The sequence below is a fragment of the Camelus bactrianus genome, chromosome 9 (genome assembly GCF_048773025.1).
Source record: "Camelus bactrianus isolate YW-2024 breed Bactrian camel chromosome 9, ASM4877302v1, whole genome shotgun sequence".
Taxonomy (NCBI): domain Eukaryota; kingdom Metazoa; phylum Chordata; class Mammalia; order Artiodactyla; family Camelidae; genus Camelus; species Camelus bactrianus.
Window position 1 is genome coordinate 69355107 of NC_133547.1, and position 16205 is coordinate 69371311.

General features: G+C 52.7%; 2 protein-coding genes across 3 annotated transcripts in view; one reads left to right on the forward strand and one right to left on the reverse strand.

Moving 5' to 3' along the window:
* CNGB1 (cyclic nucleotide gated channel subunit beta 1) overlaps positions 1-16205 on the forward strand; it is an 82294-nt gene that overhangs the window by 2214 nt on the left and 63875 nt on the right. The window lies entirely within an intron of this gene.
* Positions 5040-12207, reverse strand: SPMIP8 (sperm microtubule inner protein 8). Its single transcript, XM_074370664.1, is given in 8 exon segments — positions 5040-6740; positions 7873-7905; positions 8261-8354; positions 8357-8420; positions 8537-8598; positions 9013-9187; positions 9446-9507; positions 11947-12207. Coding segments are annotated over 8 exon segments (744 nt in total). The 5' UTR covers positions 12170-12207; the 3' UTR covers positions 5040-6709.

Consider the following 16205-nt stretch of genomic DNA (forward strand, 5'->3'; position numbering starts at 1 on the left):
AGGGTGACAATACTGCCAGTACCAACTGCCGGACACTTAGGGCCCTCGAGCTGCAACCTCTTGACCTCCTTGGGATTTAACCACAGCCCCTGTAAAGGGAGCTGGGCCATGAGGGACCAGCAGCTCATGGGTGGTCAGAAGCCGGGGCCTGGGCCTGGGAAGCATGAGCACTTGCTCGGCCCCGGTGGGAAGCCAGGGCCTGCCTGGGCAGCCTACAAGTGCTGCCCCCGAGGACTGCCCGCTCTCACCTCGTTCCACTTGCCCTGTCACAGGGTGATCCATCTACATTTCTGACCCAGCCGCCGTCATCTCTGCCTTCCTGCACCCCTCCTCTGTCTCCCGACCCCTGCCCGGCGGTGTGCCAACTGCAATTCAGGCTCCTGTTTCTCAAAGGCAACACTGGAGGTGGGGAGAGGAAGGGAGAAACAACCCCCGCTCCAGGCCTGGACATCTGAGAGCCAATGGAGGGTGGGCAACAGGGATGCTCTGCCCTGAAGGTGGGGATGGAGGTGAGGGTGGAAGGAGGACAAGGAGCTTCCCATGCCAGAAGGGGCTCAAAACTGGCTGCAGAAGGCTTAGTGGAAAGGCCAGGGGGACCCCAGATGTGACCTGGACGTCACGTTCCTTTCCTCCTCTGTGTGTGGCCATGGGAGGACCCTTCCTTTGGGAAGCTGTGTGCTTCCTTCCTGCAGGCATCTACCTCTCAGCCAGAGGACGCCCGGGCCCCTTGTGTCTGTGTCAGACTTGAATCGAGGCTTCCTTCCTAGCTGAGTGACCTTAGGCAAAACCCACCCCCCTCGCAGAGATGCCTGGAAAACACTAGCAGATGTTTGGTGTTTTATAGCTTCAGGGTGCCCTCCTGAATGGATGATGGTCTGTGTGAGCCCAGGGCAGAAGGAACCCTGGCTGGGCACAGACCAGCTCACATGGAGTCTGCAGTGACTTTTTCTTCCTTTGTCCCCACCCCTGCCTCCCTTCACAAAGCAATGGGGCTCTTATGGCTCCCACTTGGGCCCCAGCCGTGGCCCAAATCAGGGCAATGAATGGAGCCCTGGCCTGGGAGCCTGGGTGTTCAGGCTCAAGCCTTAGACCTTTGATAACATGTGGTCCCAGGCAGGCTCTGCTCCTCTCAGGGCCTCAATTCTGTCTGAAGCAGAGGTCTTGATCTCTGAGAGTCCTTAGAGATCTGTCGCTCTGATTCTGGGAAGGTGACAGGATCAACCTGAGCTTCCATTTCCCCTCCCTGCCTCTCCTGGCCTGCAGTCTGCTCCCCACCTGTCTCAGTCTGGTCTCTCTTGATTGTAAGTGACAGAAACAGCATAAACTGGCTTTAGCAGCTGCCCACTGCACCTGGCCACACACACAGGTAGCTCTCCCACACACCTGCCCAGGAACCCCACAGCTCCCTGTGTCCTGTATCTGATGCGAGTCTCCTCTCTCAGAGTGTGGAGTTCTCATGGGGGAACTTCAGGCATTATGACCAGGGGTACAAACTAGTGCTGTCTTCTCTAGCCTCTGGGGAATCATTCCCTATGTCCCAACCACTAACAGGATGGGAGGAGTGTGGTAATTTGGGTGAGGGGTTACATCTGGATGAGAACCAGAGAAGTGAGAGGGAGAAGCTGGCATAAACTTCACATTTGGGAGGCAGTAATTCGCCTTTTCTGGGGAAAGAGGCACTGCACTGGGGTGGGGGGTGGGGGGTGAAGAGCATTTTCCCAGGTCGTAGAAGTCATCGTCAGGGCAGGCTGGGCCACCAAAGACAACTTTCCCAGGGAGCCCATCATCCTGTTGGCTTTGTCAAACCCCCTCTGTGTGGCTTGCTCTGTGCTCGGTCCCTGCAGCAGGACAGTGGGAGGGGACCCTGCTATCTGGGAGTGGAGCCTGCACTCGTGAACCATGGTGGCAGTGGCATGCTGTTGTGGTTAAGAGCACCGCTGGGCCTGGCCAGAGTCCTACCCCCTCCACTCATCAGCAGCAAAGCTTTGGGAGGGTTATTGGATCTCCCTCATTTTCCTCCTCTGTGAAGGGGGCACTGTAATGTTCTTTACTGGGCTTTAGGGTGAGGGCCCAGTGAAATGACCTGTGTGGACTCTTTGGCACGTAGTGGCCACTCAGGAAAGCAGAGCACTGGGAGGTCAGAGGCAGGAGGGAGCCAGCCTAGCTCTCTGGTCTGAATGTCAGTGTCTCCCCACCCCTGCTACAGAAGACCTTTCCCATTCACCAGCTGGTTTGAGCCTCATACCGTCTTGATAAGATGGGCAGGGCAGACCTGAGGATCTGCTTTGTGCTGACCTTTGAGAAGTCCAGGGGCTTCCCAAAGACATACAGTTGGTGATGAGAGTGGCCTGGAATTGGAGGATGGGCTGACCAGGTGGGGGATAGGCAGTGGGGTGGGACTGCCCAGCCCTCTGAAACTCACAGGCCTCCAGCTCCAGCCACTGGAGCCTGGGACTCTGGCTCCAACGTGGTTTTTGCTGGCCAGGAAGCCAGGAACAATGGCCGGGACTGGTGCTGGCACCAGGGCTGGCCAGGGGAGCAGGAAAGGTCTTCACCAGCAGGCAGAGGGGGCAGCCAGCTCTCTGGGCAGCTCTCAAGTCCTTGAGGGATTGGAGCCGCCGTGCTCTGTCTTTCCATCTGTGCAGAGGCAGCTTTGTAGAGAGCCTCAGCCTCCCTAGGCAAGGCTGTCTCCAGTCCCCCAACCTCAGTCTCTCCTCCAGAGCAGAGCAGGCCCCAGACAGGACCAAGGGCTGCTCAGGCCTTGGAAATTTGCCCAGGGCCTCCCTGTCTGGGCCAGGCTCGCCTGTGATAAGCTCCCATCCTCAAGCGGATACTTTCTTTGTTCCTTGAAGGTCATGCCTCCAGGAAAAGCTTTGGCCGCTATTGATTTTCATAGATCTACAAAGATTCCAGCAGGAATGCCCAGTCCTCCTCAGGGCCCTGAAAAGGAGGTCAAGAGGAGGGGTGGGAGGGTAGGAAGGGGTCTGTGGGGTCTCTCTCTTCACTGTGTCTGTGTGTCCATCCCCACCTTGGGTCTGCGTCCCTGCTTTTGTTCATCCACCAGTGTTCCTGAGCACCTGCTGTTTGCCAGACACTGAGCTGGTGCGGCAGGGCTTGAAGCTAAAGCTAGAACTTCAGATGAGAGACTTTTGAGGTTTTCATGTATTAAAAGGTAGGGTCCCAAAGGTCAAGGCTGCTGATATTTAGTACAGAATAATACTTGCAAGAGTCCTCCCTGACCCTCACGCACCCTCCTTCAGCCGGGACCCTTACTCTGTCCCTGATCCTCCCCATTGTCAGTTCCCGGCCCAGGGCGAGGGTACGTGTTTCCTGTGTTACTTTGTAATAATTGCAACTATCACTTGTAGTAGTTGTTTCATTTAGTCCAGGTCTGTGCCTTGGTTCTGGGAATCCACAGGCCCCATTCCTGAGTCCTAGGTTCACTTAGAGAGGCAAGAGGGACTGACAGGTGCAGTTTTTTTCCAAGAGTCTTCTGTGGGCCACAGGCTATGAGTTAGTCCCCCGAAGCAGCCACAGTTCCTGTCCTCATAGTCTTGGGGAAGAACTGGGGAGAAGGGAGGACTTGAGAGAGGCTAGCCTAGAAGAAAGAGTGAGATTTGGGTAGGAAGAGATGGAGAAAGAATTTCAGGTGGCAAGAAGCCTTTGAACAAAGTTAGGAGGCAGACAAGAGCCTGGGGTGTTTGCAACAGCAAGGAGACTGGTGATAGGGTTCAGGTCAGTGCCCAATAGTGGATTAGAGTCAGGTTAGAAAAGCCTGGAGGTGAGGCCATGGAGGCTGGGCTGTCCCCAAGGCAGTGGCCACAGGGAGGATTTCTAATATGATCTCTCTATGAGAGCAAAGAGCCCCGTGAGGCTGAGGGAACTTGGAGGCCAGGAGACTGTGGCCCAGGCTGGGGTGGAGGCGGGGCTTCTTTCCTTCTCTTGGGATTTTCAATCTGCAGAGTCTGCTGCTGCCAGCAACTCCACGAGAGCTTTCTGGTGGAAAATCTTCTCTCTCTAAGCCCCGGTTGAATGTCCCCACTGGTTTCCTCCCCACTCTTGGCTTGCGTCTCTCATAGCAGGAAGGTGGTAGTGGGGTGGCCACAGGCTCAGGGGTTAGGCAGGCTGGCTTCAATTTCTAGCACTGCCAGTCCCCAGCTGTGTGACCATGGGCCAGTCACTTAACCTCTCGGAGTTCATTTCATCATCTGTTAAGTGAGTTAAAATTACCCACCTCAGGGGGACTAGAATATTTAATACATTGCCTTGCACTTAAAACCTAGAAAGTGTATACTAAATCAGACTAAATCAGGCGTGTTCACACATCTTCTCTGCATTTCCTTTATTCTTGGGCACACATTTTTATATCTATGAAATCAGGATTCAATGTGCAACTGGTGGTTAAGGACCTAATCAAATTCCTGGGCTTGAGGAACGTGGTCTAGGTGTGCCCATGTTCTCACTTTCTGCTTTCAGGTTTGAGCCAGCTGGGTCAGCCTCTCTCCCCCTGGACTAGAAGCTCCTCTATCCTCCTCAGGTACGGCATCTGCTCTGTGTCCCTCCTGCACCCACATGGGGCCTGTTGAGGCCTCAGATGTCTGCTGGGTCAAATTCCCAGAGGGACTTGCCCAGTCATTCAGTGTCAAGGAAGCAGGGCTAGGAGAAAACTCAGGCACCTGATGCCCTCTGGCATCTTAGCACACTCTCTGGAGCCCTCTGACTGGCCCCGGTCTCACACAGGCCGGGACTCCAGCATCCCTGCTATCAGCCTTAAGCAAATCCATCTCTATCTGAGCTGTCAGGTTGGAAGGGACACTCAGGGTTGAAGAATGTGGCTCTGGAACCCCAGGGGGCTCTACCAATGGCTTCCCAAGGTTCAATCCAGGGGGACTGCCTCTCAGCTTGGAAGAAAGTACTCCTTCCTGCATGAAATGGTGGGAGGCTGGGTACCTCCTCAACAGGGTCCCAAGGAGGAGGGGGCTCTGACCTGCTTACCACTTCCCATCCACTCCCCCTCATGCTATTTTCTGCCCTGCTGTCAGCAGAGCCCATACCTGAGGACGGAGAGATGGACACCATGGTCCCTCACCTCCGTATACGGGTAATGATTCACCACTACCCCTAAAAGAAATTAAAGTCAGCCTCGAGTATATAAGGCAGGCTCCGTCTGCATAACACACAACAACACAACTCATCTCCTTGTTTATTAGCCAAGATTGAACAAAAGACCCTCATTCTGGGAAATAACTTATTCTACAAATATTGAACACAAACCATATGTAAACACTGTGCCAAGTGCTGGGACTTGCTTTGAGTTCTGGGTTCTGGGTTTGGCTAGAGGCTTTCCCTGACCTGGGCCTTAATTTTCCCACCTGTGAAATAGGGTAGCTTTGGTTCTGCTCACTCTCCAGGGTGCTTATGGAGCATGAGGCCTGGAGGAGAAAAACGGGTCACATGATAAAGTATAGCACAAGGTCCAGAAGTGAGGGTCCGGTATTATTCTTTAAATTCCTTCCACCTGAGACCAGGCTTACATGCACTAGGTGCTCAGTAAATATTGGTGAATGGGGACAGGGAGGATGTAAGTCAGGTTTTCTTAACTTTTGTGGGCACTGACTGTTCTGAGCATCAATGAAAACTAGGAGCCTTTCCATGGAAAATGCACGTGTGGGCAGACCCATTGTTTTGCACATGATTTCAGGAGATTCATGGACCCCTGAAGCCCCAGATCCTGGAATCAGAAGTCTTGCTCCACCAGTTCTGGAGCTAGGGGGCCATTCACCCTGATCTGGGTCTGTCCTTGCAGACTGCCACAGCTGAGTGGGGCGGGGTATCTGATGGCCCTGGAGCTAAGGGCTGATGCTGGCTGCTCCAACCCCCAACCACGCTGAGACACTCTGCTTTAGCCCAAAGCTTTGGGCAAGGTTATTCTGGACCTGGCCCAGGTGCACCCATGGCTGTCTGCAGGACATCATGCCTCCTTTCTGTCGGTTGGTTGGCAGATAAGTTCTAGTCCTAAAGCTCTGTGGACAGAGCAGATAACTATTTGCTTACAAGGTATGTTCTTTGGCTTTGGGGAACAGGAAAGTTTCTTCTCTGAGTGGTCTCAGGCACCTCATCTTACTTCTCGGCTTTGCAGGGAATGGAGTCCATAGGTCTGGCCAGCATTCCAGGACCTTTCTCTACGTCTGCAGGGGCACCCCAGACCCACGGTGTACACTGGTATGGCAAGGCCTTCTGAGATAGGTGTCTAAAAATCCTTCTCGATCCCCTCTTTTCTCTTTAAGGCTCAAGTTCAGAGTCTGAGGTGGAAGGGGCCTGGTTATAGGGGCACAAAGAAAACCTAATTCCCAGGCCTGCCTCTGCCCCTTACCCCTTGCTGGGGCTTGGGGCTTCGATGTTGACTACCTGGGGTCACCAGACATCTTTTCCAGCCTCCCACCAGTCCTCCAGGAGTTGGCAGGAGGCAGGTAAGAGTGAAATATCATCATCCCGAGGTCCTGACCCTCCCCCAGCCCCTGTAAGACACACACACACACACACACACACACACACATGGGTGTGTTGCCTCCCTGTGGAGCATAAGGTTTATTTCCAGTCAGGTTGAACTCTTAGGAAGATGGGTGCTGCCACCATACACCCTCTGTCTTGCTGGGGAACCTGAGGTAGCCTGATCTGGCAGCCTGGGGGTCAGCCTCCTTTTCACAGATTAATGCCAGGGGGTCAGGTAGTTGACACGACTGTGGAGAGAAACAGGGGTGAGGTGGGGCCTCCAAGGTGTCCTGGGGAAAAATCAGGCTGTCCTTCTCTAGGCCTTCCCCTTAAAACCCACCTTCCTGCTCTGAAAATGCAGTCTCTCTATGGCTCAAGAGCCTTTGATGGCTCCCTATTTCCTTTAATATATTTTTGGTTGCTCTATTTGACTTTCAAGCCCCACTTCCAGTTGCCTCTTCTTTATCTCCTGTGAGCTTTACTCATTTTTCAATCATTTAGTGAACCTATTCCGCCAATCATTATATAGTAGTAGAAAAACAGTAAGTGTTCCCCTGTGGGTATACATGGTGGGTGAGGGAAGGCAAACTTCCTATCAATAATTAAAAAGCAATAGTCTGGGTGCTCTAAGATTGGGAGATATGCACATGTGGGGACCAACTGGAGTGAGGTTTGAGCTGAAGGGGAGAGGCAGAGGATCAGGGAAGACTTCAAGGAGGATGGGACATTGGTGCTGGGCTTTAAAGAGTAAGGAGAAATTTGCCAGGCAGAGAAAGAAGGCTCTGAAACAGCACAAGCAAAGATGTGAAGTTCTTGGTTGCACTCTTGGTTTGGGTCATTCCAGGAGTCTGGTACTGCTGAAGTGTAGGAAATGGAGCTGGAGAGGTGGGAGATGGCCAGAGTATGAAGGTGCTTGAATATCTTGGACACTCCTGCTAGGAATATGAGCCCCATCCCTTACCACCTAACCTGCATCCTGGAAGGCAAGTTTTTGGCTCTTCCATCCTATTTCTTATAGATATATTTACAATTCCAGCCCCTGCACTTCTTCCAGGTACCACCACCACCACCACTATCCTGGACCCTCTTTGTCTTTTGGCCTCATTGGGGCGAATTGAGTGGGAGATGCACTTTGCTCCCTCCATCTTCCAGTGGGCTACACCTTTGCCAGGCAAGGATCTCTTCAGAGGGAAGCCCTTTGGCATCCCCGACCCCTACATCGCCAAGTAGGATACTACTCCCCTGGCGCCTCCCTAAAGAGGCCCCGAGAGTGGAGAGGGGTCTGAGAATTGCCTGAGTCCTTAGGCTGCCCCTCAGGGCCAGGTGTGATGCGGGGATGGAGTCATTCCCTGCCCACCTCCCTTCTAGTTCCAGCGCTACCTGTAGTTGGAGCCGAAGCGTCGGAAGGCATTCCTGGAAAAGAGAGAGGAGGGTGAGGCCAGGGTGCAGAAGGGTGATCCTCTCTGCGAACACTACTTTCACGTTGGGAGGCGCTGTGCCTTCAGGATTACACTTGCACTTTCGTCCCATTTTAAGACCTCCACTCTAAAGGGTGAAGTTGCTAGGGACTGGATGACAGGATGCTCCATTTGGTAGGAATTAAACTTTTACTCATTTTGAAATTGCAACTTTCTTGTGGTGTATTGGAGCCAATTATTCCTAGGTCTCACATATTCAAGGGCCACTAGGTGTGCGCTGGTGAAAGCAGCCAAGATCCCACCCTCCCTCCTCCAGGTATGGGGTCCCGGGGCCTTGTGGGGTCACTTACAGGGAGTCGAAAGGCAGGGGCTTCTGTCCGTAGCGGTCCAGGCTAGGGTTCTGGTTAAGACAGAACTGGGACGGGCCAGAGGGATGGGGGCCCATTGATCGGGGGGACACGGACCCCCTGCCCACGCCCCACACAGCGCTATCTGCCGGAGATCTTTGCCCTCGGCACTGGGAGACCCTACTTTCGGTCTCCTCTCCCCTTCCTTGACCTCAGTGTTAGCCTATCCTCCCTAGCCCCCGGTCCCCCAGATATGAGTTAGCACGCAGCCCTTCCTACCCGCCAATTCTGGGTCACCTCCGGCTTCAGGTACCGAACCGCGTAGCCGCTGAAACTCTCAACTGCGGAGAGAGGGCGGGTCTCCGGCCCCCAGTCCGCCCAGAGCAAGCCCCACCCCTCCTTTACCTGAGCCCCGCCCCTAGATCAAGCCACGCCCCACGCCTGGTGCTAGAACTGGTCCCGCCTCCGGACAGTGCAGCTCCAGTCCCAGAACCAACCCTGCCCTCCGCCTCCGCCCCACCGGCTCCCCCGGCTCAGACCTGGTGCCGCCCCCTCCCCAAGACAAGCCCCGCCTCTGTGAGCTTCAGTCCGTCTCAGTCTCCCTCCCCTGAGTGCCCCAGCTGCTCTTAGCTTCCCCTCCCTGTCTTTGACGCAGCCCACCCCGCGAAGCCTCCGGTCCGAGGTCCGGGCTCGAGGGACCCAGCACCTCCGTTATCTCTCCCGCCCTAGGGCATCCTCCGCGCCCGTAGACCGACCCCTCTTGCTCGGGCAGGGCAGCTTGAACTCGCCGGCAGAGGACACGAAGCGGGACCAGTCCTCGATGGCGTGCGTGAAGCAGGGCCAGTCAACCCGATTGATGCCCGGAGCCATAGGCGCCAGCTTTCCCTCGCGGCACCTGTTTCGGAGCCTCTGGCCGGTCGCCGTGATGTCCTGCCAGGAAGCAGGGAGTCAGGACGCGGCAGGCCAACTGACACCACCCCTTAGGCGGGAGCTGCCACTTGGCCCATCTGACCGAAGGACCTCCCGAAGCCCCTGAAGGAGATGGGAAAGAGGACAGGAGTCCCAAGCAGGCAGTGGAGAAAAAGAGCAGAGTGGAGCCCAGGACCCAAGGTGCTTGGGGCTGGATGCGCGGGACATTCACGTCCTCTTCCCAGAGTAAACTCAGGGCCAGGGTCAAAGGATACTCACCAAACACTGCAGGGGTTTGTTGGGGACACCAAGGAGTGTGAAGTGGGCATTGTCAAAGTCATCTGAAGAAGGAAGAGAAAGGGAGAAGAGATGTCTCCTCCACCAGTGGTCTCAGGCCCACACAGGAGAGGTCTGGTCCACGCTGCTTTAGCAGGTTTTTGAAATACTTGACAACTTTAAAATCAAGTAGATTTCACTTAACATACCCCTTATAACAGAATAAACTCCAACTAGATCAGATTTCAAGGTGAAAAATTAAACCATTGAAGTGCTAGAAAAAACATGGGTAAATTTCTTTTAATCTTGGGGTGGGAAGGCCTAGCCAACTCTAATTTAAAATCAGGTAGCCTTTACTTCAAATAAGTAAGTAAGTAAGTAAGTAGTAAAATACACCATAAAAAAAATAAAATCAGGTAGCCTTAAGAAAAGATCGATAACTTGGACTACATAAAAATAAGCTTTTGCATTACAACATAAGAAAACATAAAGAAAGTCAAAAGACAAGTAGGAAAAAATATTTCCACATATTTTCCCTTATATTAAAAGAGCTCCTGGAAATCAAGACTAAATACAATAGAAGAGAGAAAAAATAAAAATGGCTAAACAGGTATACAAGACATCTTTGGGGATAATTTGGGACATTTTAAGACGGGCTGAATATTAGATGTTAGGGAACTATTTTTAACTTTCTCAGATGTGATAATGGTATTGTGTCATGTAGGAGGATGTTCTTATCTTTGGGAGCTGCTTGCTGAAGTGTGTGTGTGTGTGTGTGAGAGAGAGAGAGAGAAAGAGAGTGGAAACAAGTATGACAAAACATTAATTGAAGCCGGTGGAAGGTAATGGATGTTCATAGTATTATTAGTCTTTCAATTTTCCTCTATGTTTGAATATGTTCATAATAAAAAAAAGTTGGGGAGCAAAGAATATGTTTGTATTTGCAGTGGTAAACAGTGGAAGGGTATCTCAGGAACTAAGAGTGGTTACCTGTGAGTGGGGGTTGGGAGAAGGGGGAGGAATGAGAATTGTTTAAAAAAGTACATTGCTATAGCATTTTAATTTTTTTTTAGCATTTTGAATTTTGAAAGTTTGACCATTACTTCTATTAAAAATGTACTTGCAATAAAAAGCATATCTAAATCAAGAGCTCTCCCTAAAAATCTCGATTCCTGGCTTCTCTTGGAAGCCAGGGAATTGAGAGAACTGTGCTGACCCTTCCCACACAGCAGTCAGTGGGAGCCCCCTTTAGAGGGGAGGGTGTGAAGGCTCCCCTTCACCTCTCCCCTCTCCCCTTTTGCCTCCCCACCCACTTTTGGCATTTGTGTTTCTCATCTTGGCCCCAGGGGTCTGTGAGATCTCTGGAGATCTCCATGCCACCACTGACATCCTCTGAAACCTGGGTATCACCCTGGACTCACCCCTCTTGCCCCTCTACCCACACTGATACCAAATCCTATTACTTTGTCTCCTAAATACTTTCTAAAACCCTCCCCAGAGGCCAAGATACTATCAATCCTTCCTGAAGACTGTAGTCCCTCCCAGGATCCTAACACCCCCCTTTCCAATTATCCTCCTCTAGTCTCTCTGGGCCTCCACCACCCTTCCCCCACCCCTGCCCCAACGCTCAGACCTCTTTTCCACTTAAAAGTCTTCAGAGGTTCTTATCTACCTCCAGAGAAAGTCCAGACCCCTGAGCTTAGCAACAGGGCCCCCCTGAGCTGTGTCCTCCTCCCCAGCCACAGCTCCTGCTGTTCCTGCACACTTTATCCTCCGGCCCAACCAAAGCCCTCAAGTTCATCAACACCTCGCATAGCTTTTCCCCTCCAGGCCTCTGCACATGCTGTTCCTCTAGCTGGAACACCTTTGCTTCCCTGCAGACCCAGAACAGTGTCAGGCACAAAGTAGGCGCTTAATAAATGTGCTGAAATGAACAAGTGTGGATGTCCATGGGGCACCAGGCCTGCACACCCTAGCTTCTCAATGGATGAAGGGCTCTTCCTTGGCCCCGTGTGGCCCTTTTACCCTGGAGGCTCCTAGGTCCACCTCTCTTTCATGGGAGGTGTCTTCCTCTTCCTTTTTCAAAGGGAGAGATGATTGGGTAGAAGTTGTCATTATTGCCATTATTATTCCTCTTCCTCCTGCAACTGCTGACCTCTGCACAGTTCTCTCTCCATTAACAATAATAACAGCAACAATGTTATCTCTGAGCACATATTATGTGCCAGGCACTCCTCTAAGTGCTTTTCAAGCTGTGTCTCATTTTAATCTCACAGTGGCCCTGAGAGGCTGACCCTCTTATCATCCCCATTTTACTGATAAGGAAACAGAGGCTCAGACTGGGAGATTTCCTAGGCAGGGAGGAGCAGAGCTGGGGCTAGTGCCTTTAACCCTTTCATCTGTCACTCTTGGCTTTTCCCTCTGAGATTTCTCTCCTCCAAACCATCCATGCCTTCCCGGAAGGCCCAGCTGGGCTGGCGCAGGTGGCAACAAGGTGGCCTGACCTTTGTGGCAGTACGTGGTGGACTGGCAGTGCTTGTCGGAAAGGCAGGCCCTGACGGAGTCCATGTCCATGCGTCGCAGGCTGGGCAGGGCCGGGTGGTACAGCTGCTGCTTCACACCGGCCAGCTGGTTGCGCTGCCGCCCCATGGGCAGCAGGATGGCTGGGGATGCGTACATGTGGGTGGAGCCATCCTCCCAGGGCACCAGGTCGATGATGCGGGCCATGGCTAGGGGCAGAGACACAACCTTGTGGGAACACAGGCTTGGCCAGTGCTGATTTGTCTACTTGTCCAACAGTTATTGAGCACCTACTGTGTGCCAGGAGCTATGGTGAGGGGTCCATTCAAATACACACACAGAGAGGATGTGCTAAGGTCTCTGGCAGAGGTCAGAACAGAGTGTGTGTGTCTGGGGCAGCTGAGGTTGGGGCATTCAGGGAATGGCCTAAAAGAGGTGGCATTTGTGTCTATTCTTCAATAATGAGCAGGAAGCATCAGCAGCAAGTGGATTCAGAATTTAGCTCAATATGCCTCTGGGTAACTAATTATGGACTTTTGGTCTTAGCTGAGGTTTCTGGTATTTACTCAAAATTCTACAGGGAGATATAGAAGAGTCTTAAGTAAGGGGATAGACATGATAGATATGAACCAGAAAAAATATGGCTGGTTCCCCAGGGCTTCCTTTGAAAAAGCAGGTAGTCCCAGAGCCTTATTTCCTTTAGCCTTTAAACTTTAGCGAGAATCTGTTGAGTCAGGTTGCTTTCTTCCTGACCCCAGTTAGAGGTGAGAGATGGAGGTGGGCAGGAGGAGAGAGGACCTTGGGCCATGAAGAAATGGGGATGGGGCATGGTGATGAGTGAGGAAACTGCCACCAGGGAAGGGCCTGCGTGGGGAGGGATGGGGAAGTGGGGCAGTGGGAGGAGGGGAAAGGGAGGGCTCCCTGCTCCTGACCCACCAACAGTGGTACCTCATCTGCAGGCCATGGGCTCCACGTGTACAGACTTCAAGAATTTTCTGCTCTTCTGACTGCTCAGTGGGAAAAAGATGCAGGAAGATGGGCCGAGCGCCAGTGCCTTATGAGACAGTAGAAGAATAAAGGAACATTCTGCAGAGACAATGCCCATGGCAGCCTGATTGTGAGGGCACTCGCTCCTCGGCTACCCTGGCAACCGCAGGCTCCTAGGGGAAGAGCCTGCTGCTGGAGGGTCCTTGCACTGGCCTCCTCTTTCAGCCTTCCTGAAGGTTGCTGTCTCCCAGGCCTCAGCACATGCTGGGCATGCTGGGAAATATCAGACAGGGGGATGGGGTCCCAGGGGGTGGCTATACCCGGACTCGCCAGGGCAGGCTCTGTGACCTTAGACTAGTTATTGTCTCTCACTGGGCCTCAAAGCTCCCATTTGTGTTAGGCAAGGGCCCTGGGCCCCCATGAGGGGTGTCTATGAGCTGAAAGGGCACTCCCCTCCTTACAAACCTCAGGAAAGAGGGCACTGCCCTACCAACTAGTCCTTGGGTCTCTAGGGGTGGAGATTAGTGGCTGGCAGGATCTGGGGTCAGCATAAGGGGATCAGGGAGAGTGGTGGCCTCAGCAGGACAGGGATTAGCAGGTGATACTCCACCCCCAGCCCTCTGCAGGCCTGCAGCCTCCCTTCTGCCTTCCCCAAAAAGCAAGATCACGAGGGCCTAAGCGCTGCACCCCTAAACCCTGGGCCTGCCAACCACCCTGGCCACAACCATGGAGATGGACCCTCCAGGTGAGGAAACCTTGGGGAGACTCTAACTCATTTGCATATATTGGCATATGCTTTGCATACACCTGCCCAGGTGCTGAGCCTGATGGGCCCGGGGACCCCTACTATGAGGTTCCTGTAGGATTTGGCTCCCTAGTTGCTCATCTTCCAGTGCTGCTTCCAGGCAGGCTTTGCTCTTCCTCCAGTGCTCCATACAGCCCCAGAGCAGCATCTCCAAGTCCCATCCCTTACCAAAAACTTTTCTAGGGTTGACCTCATTTGCCATCCTACCCCAATGTATTTTTAACTTTAAGAGTTTAAAAAATAAAACCTTTAAACTCCTTTAAAGTTAAAAATATAAAATATAGAAAATGCATAAATGTATAATGTAACTCATAATTTATAAAGTAAGACCCCCATATATCTACCAGTCAGACCAAGACATAAGTACTACTTTGCAAAACAGTGTAGCAGTTTCTTAAAATGTGAAACATAAATTTACTATATGACCCAGCAATTCTATCCCAAGGAATCATCCCAAGAGAAATGAAAATGTATGTCCACACAAAGACTTGCATGCAGATGTTCATAGCAGGATTTTATAATAGCCCCAAAGTGGAAACAACGTTAGCATCCATTGACTAGTGTAGAGATAAACAGACTGTGGTGTATCTGTACCATGAAATACTCTTGGGAATCAAAAAAAAGAAAAGAAGTGCAGATACATGCTACAATGTGGATGATCATCAAAAACATTATGCTAAATGAAAGAAACCAGACACAAAAATGCTCCACACTATGCCTACCCCTGCTCCCCTGCACCTCACACAGGTCTCTGCCCTCTGTGTTTGTTTCACGGTGCCCAGCATATTTGCAATATTTCTTTATTTATTGTTAATCTTTTTAATTTCTGAATCCTACATTGTAATGTAAGCTCCGTGAGGACAGGTCCTATGTCTGTCTTTATCAGTGTGCCAAAGCTGGCACGCTGCCCGGCACATAGGAAATGTAGATGATCAAGTCAAGTCCCTGCCCCTCTGCTGATCAACACTGCCTGGCCCCCACCCAGGTACTGTCACCTCACCGAGCCCCTTTACATGCTGGGCCTCTGTCCCTCTCCCTGTCTCCCTGAGAGCTCTGTCTACACCCCTCCAGGGTCAGACCTCAGTTCAGGGGGCCAGCTCCAATGTCAGTCCTTGGATCCTCCCTAAAGGCCTGGCCCTGGGACCACAGTCACTCTGGCAGATCCACAGGAAGGAGCTGCTGAGGCCTTGCCCAAGCTGCAGAGAATTCTGGGACAGAGGGACTCGGCTTGAGTCCCTGCACTGGGGCTGGAGAGCTGGGTGTGCCTCCTGCCACTGCTGACTGAGAGTTGACAAGCCCCTGCCACCCTGAGAGTCTCCCAGAACCAGGTGGGGACTCCGGGCTGTTATTCTCCACCAGTAAACCCTGTGGGTTGGCCAAGGCGTGTGGGGAACCAGGTCCCCTAGGAGCTCATGGTGTACCAGACCAGGGCCATGTGGGGCTCCTTCCCTGGGGCCCAGATCCCTCCTGCCCCCTGGGGGTTTGCTGCCTGCTCTCTTTGCATCAATCTCCTCTTTTCCACCGCCACCTCCCCACCCTGTTCAGCACGTCCTAATCCTTTGCACACAGCCCTGCTGCCACCAATTAATCCCTGCTGTGTCTGGGAGGCCAGCTGAGAGTAGCAGGAAGAAGGCAGTTGCTGGCTGGTGGACGGCATCTGAGCAGGTAACTCAGGATGGGGGAGGTGGAGGCTCGGTGGGACCCTTGATGGGACCCCCTCCATGCTTTCCTCCTGGCAAGGCATTTAGACTTGGAGAACTGGGCAAGGCTGGAATCCTGAGGCTTCCCTCTCCCCTTGTTGGGGCTCAAACCTTAGTGAACGTCCAAGGCAGCTCGTGAAGTGTGGATTCCAGGTCCTGCAGAAGGTTTAGAGGGGCCTAGGAATCTGCATTTCCCCAGCTCCCCAGAAGATTCTGAAAGGCTGGTGGTCCCAGCACCAGAGTTGCCCTGAGCTACCACTCTCAGGTCCCCCTTCCGCCTGAGCCTCCCTCACCAACATGGAGTCAGCAGGGACATGGCAAAAAGATGGGAGGGACCTACAAGTGTCTCTATCCAGGAGAGAATGGCTGGGTCTGGGAGAAGAAGGGAAGTTGGGAAAGGGGAATGCTTTCCTAGTCATTTCCAGAAGGTTCAGAAACACATGCAGAATTGCTGCCCGCTGGGAAAGGGCTTGCAGGACTGGCCTGCAGAAGCAGCCAATCCTGGGCAAATGTCAGTGCTCCTGGGGTGGATGTGGGATGCTTGGATTTGGTCAGACCTGAGCGTAAACTCAGCTTAACCACTTACTGGCTGTGTCACTTTGGGCAAGTCAGCTGACCTCTCTGTGCCTCCATTTCCTTAACTGTGAAGCTGTGATGAAAATGCTTATTTTACTGAGGCTGAGTGAGAGGTGGTGAGAATGAGGGTGAGGTGAACACGACATGTGGGGCTGCCTGTGGCTGGCGGGGGCCG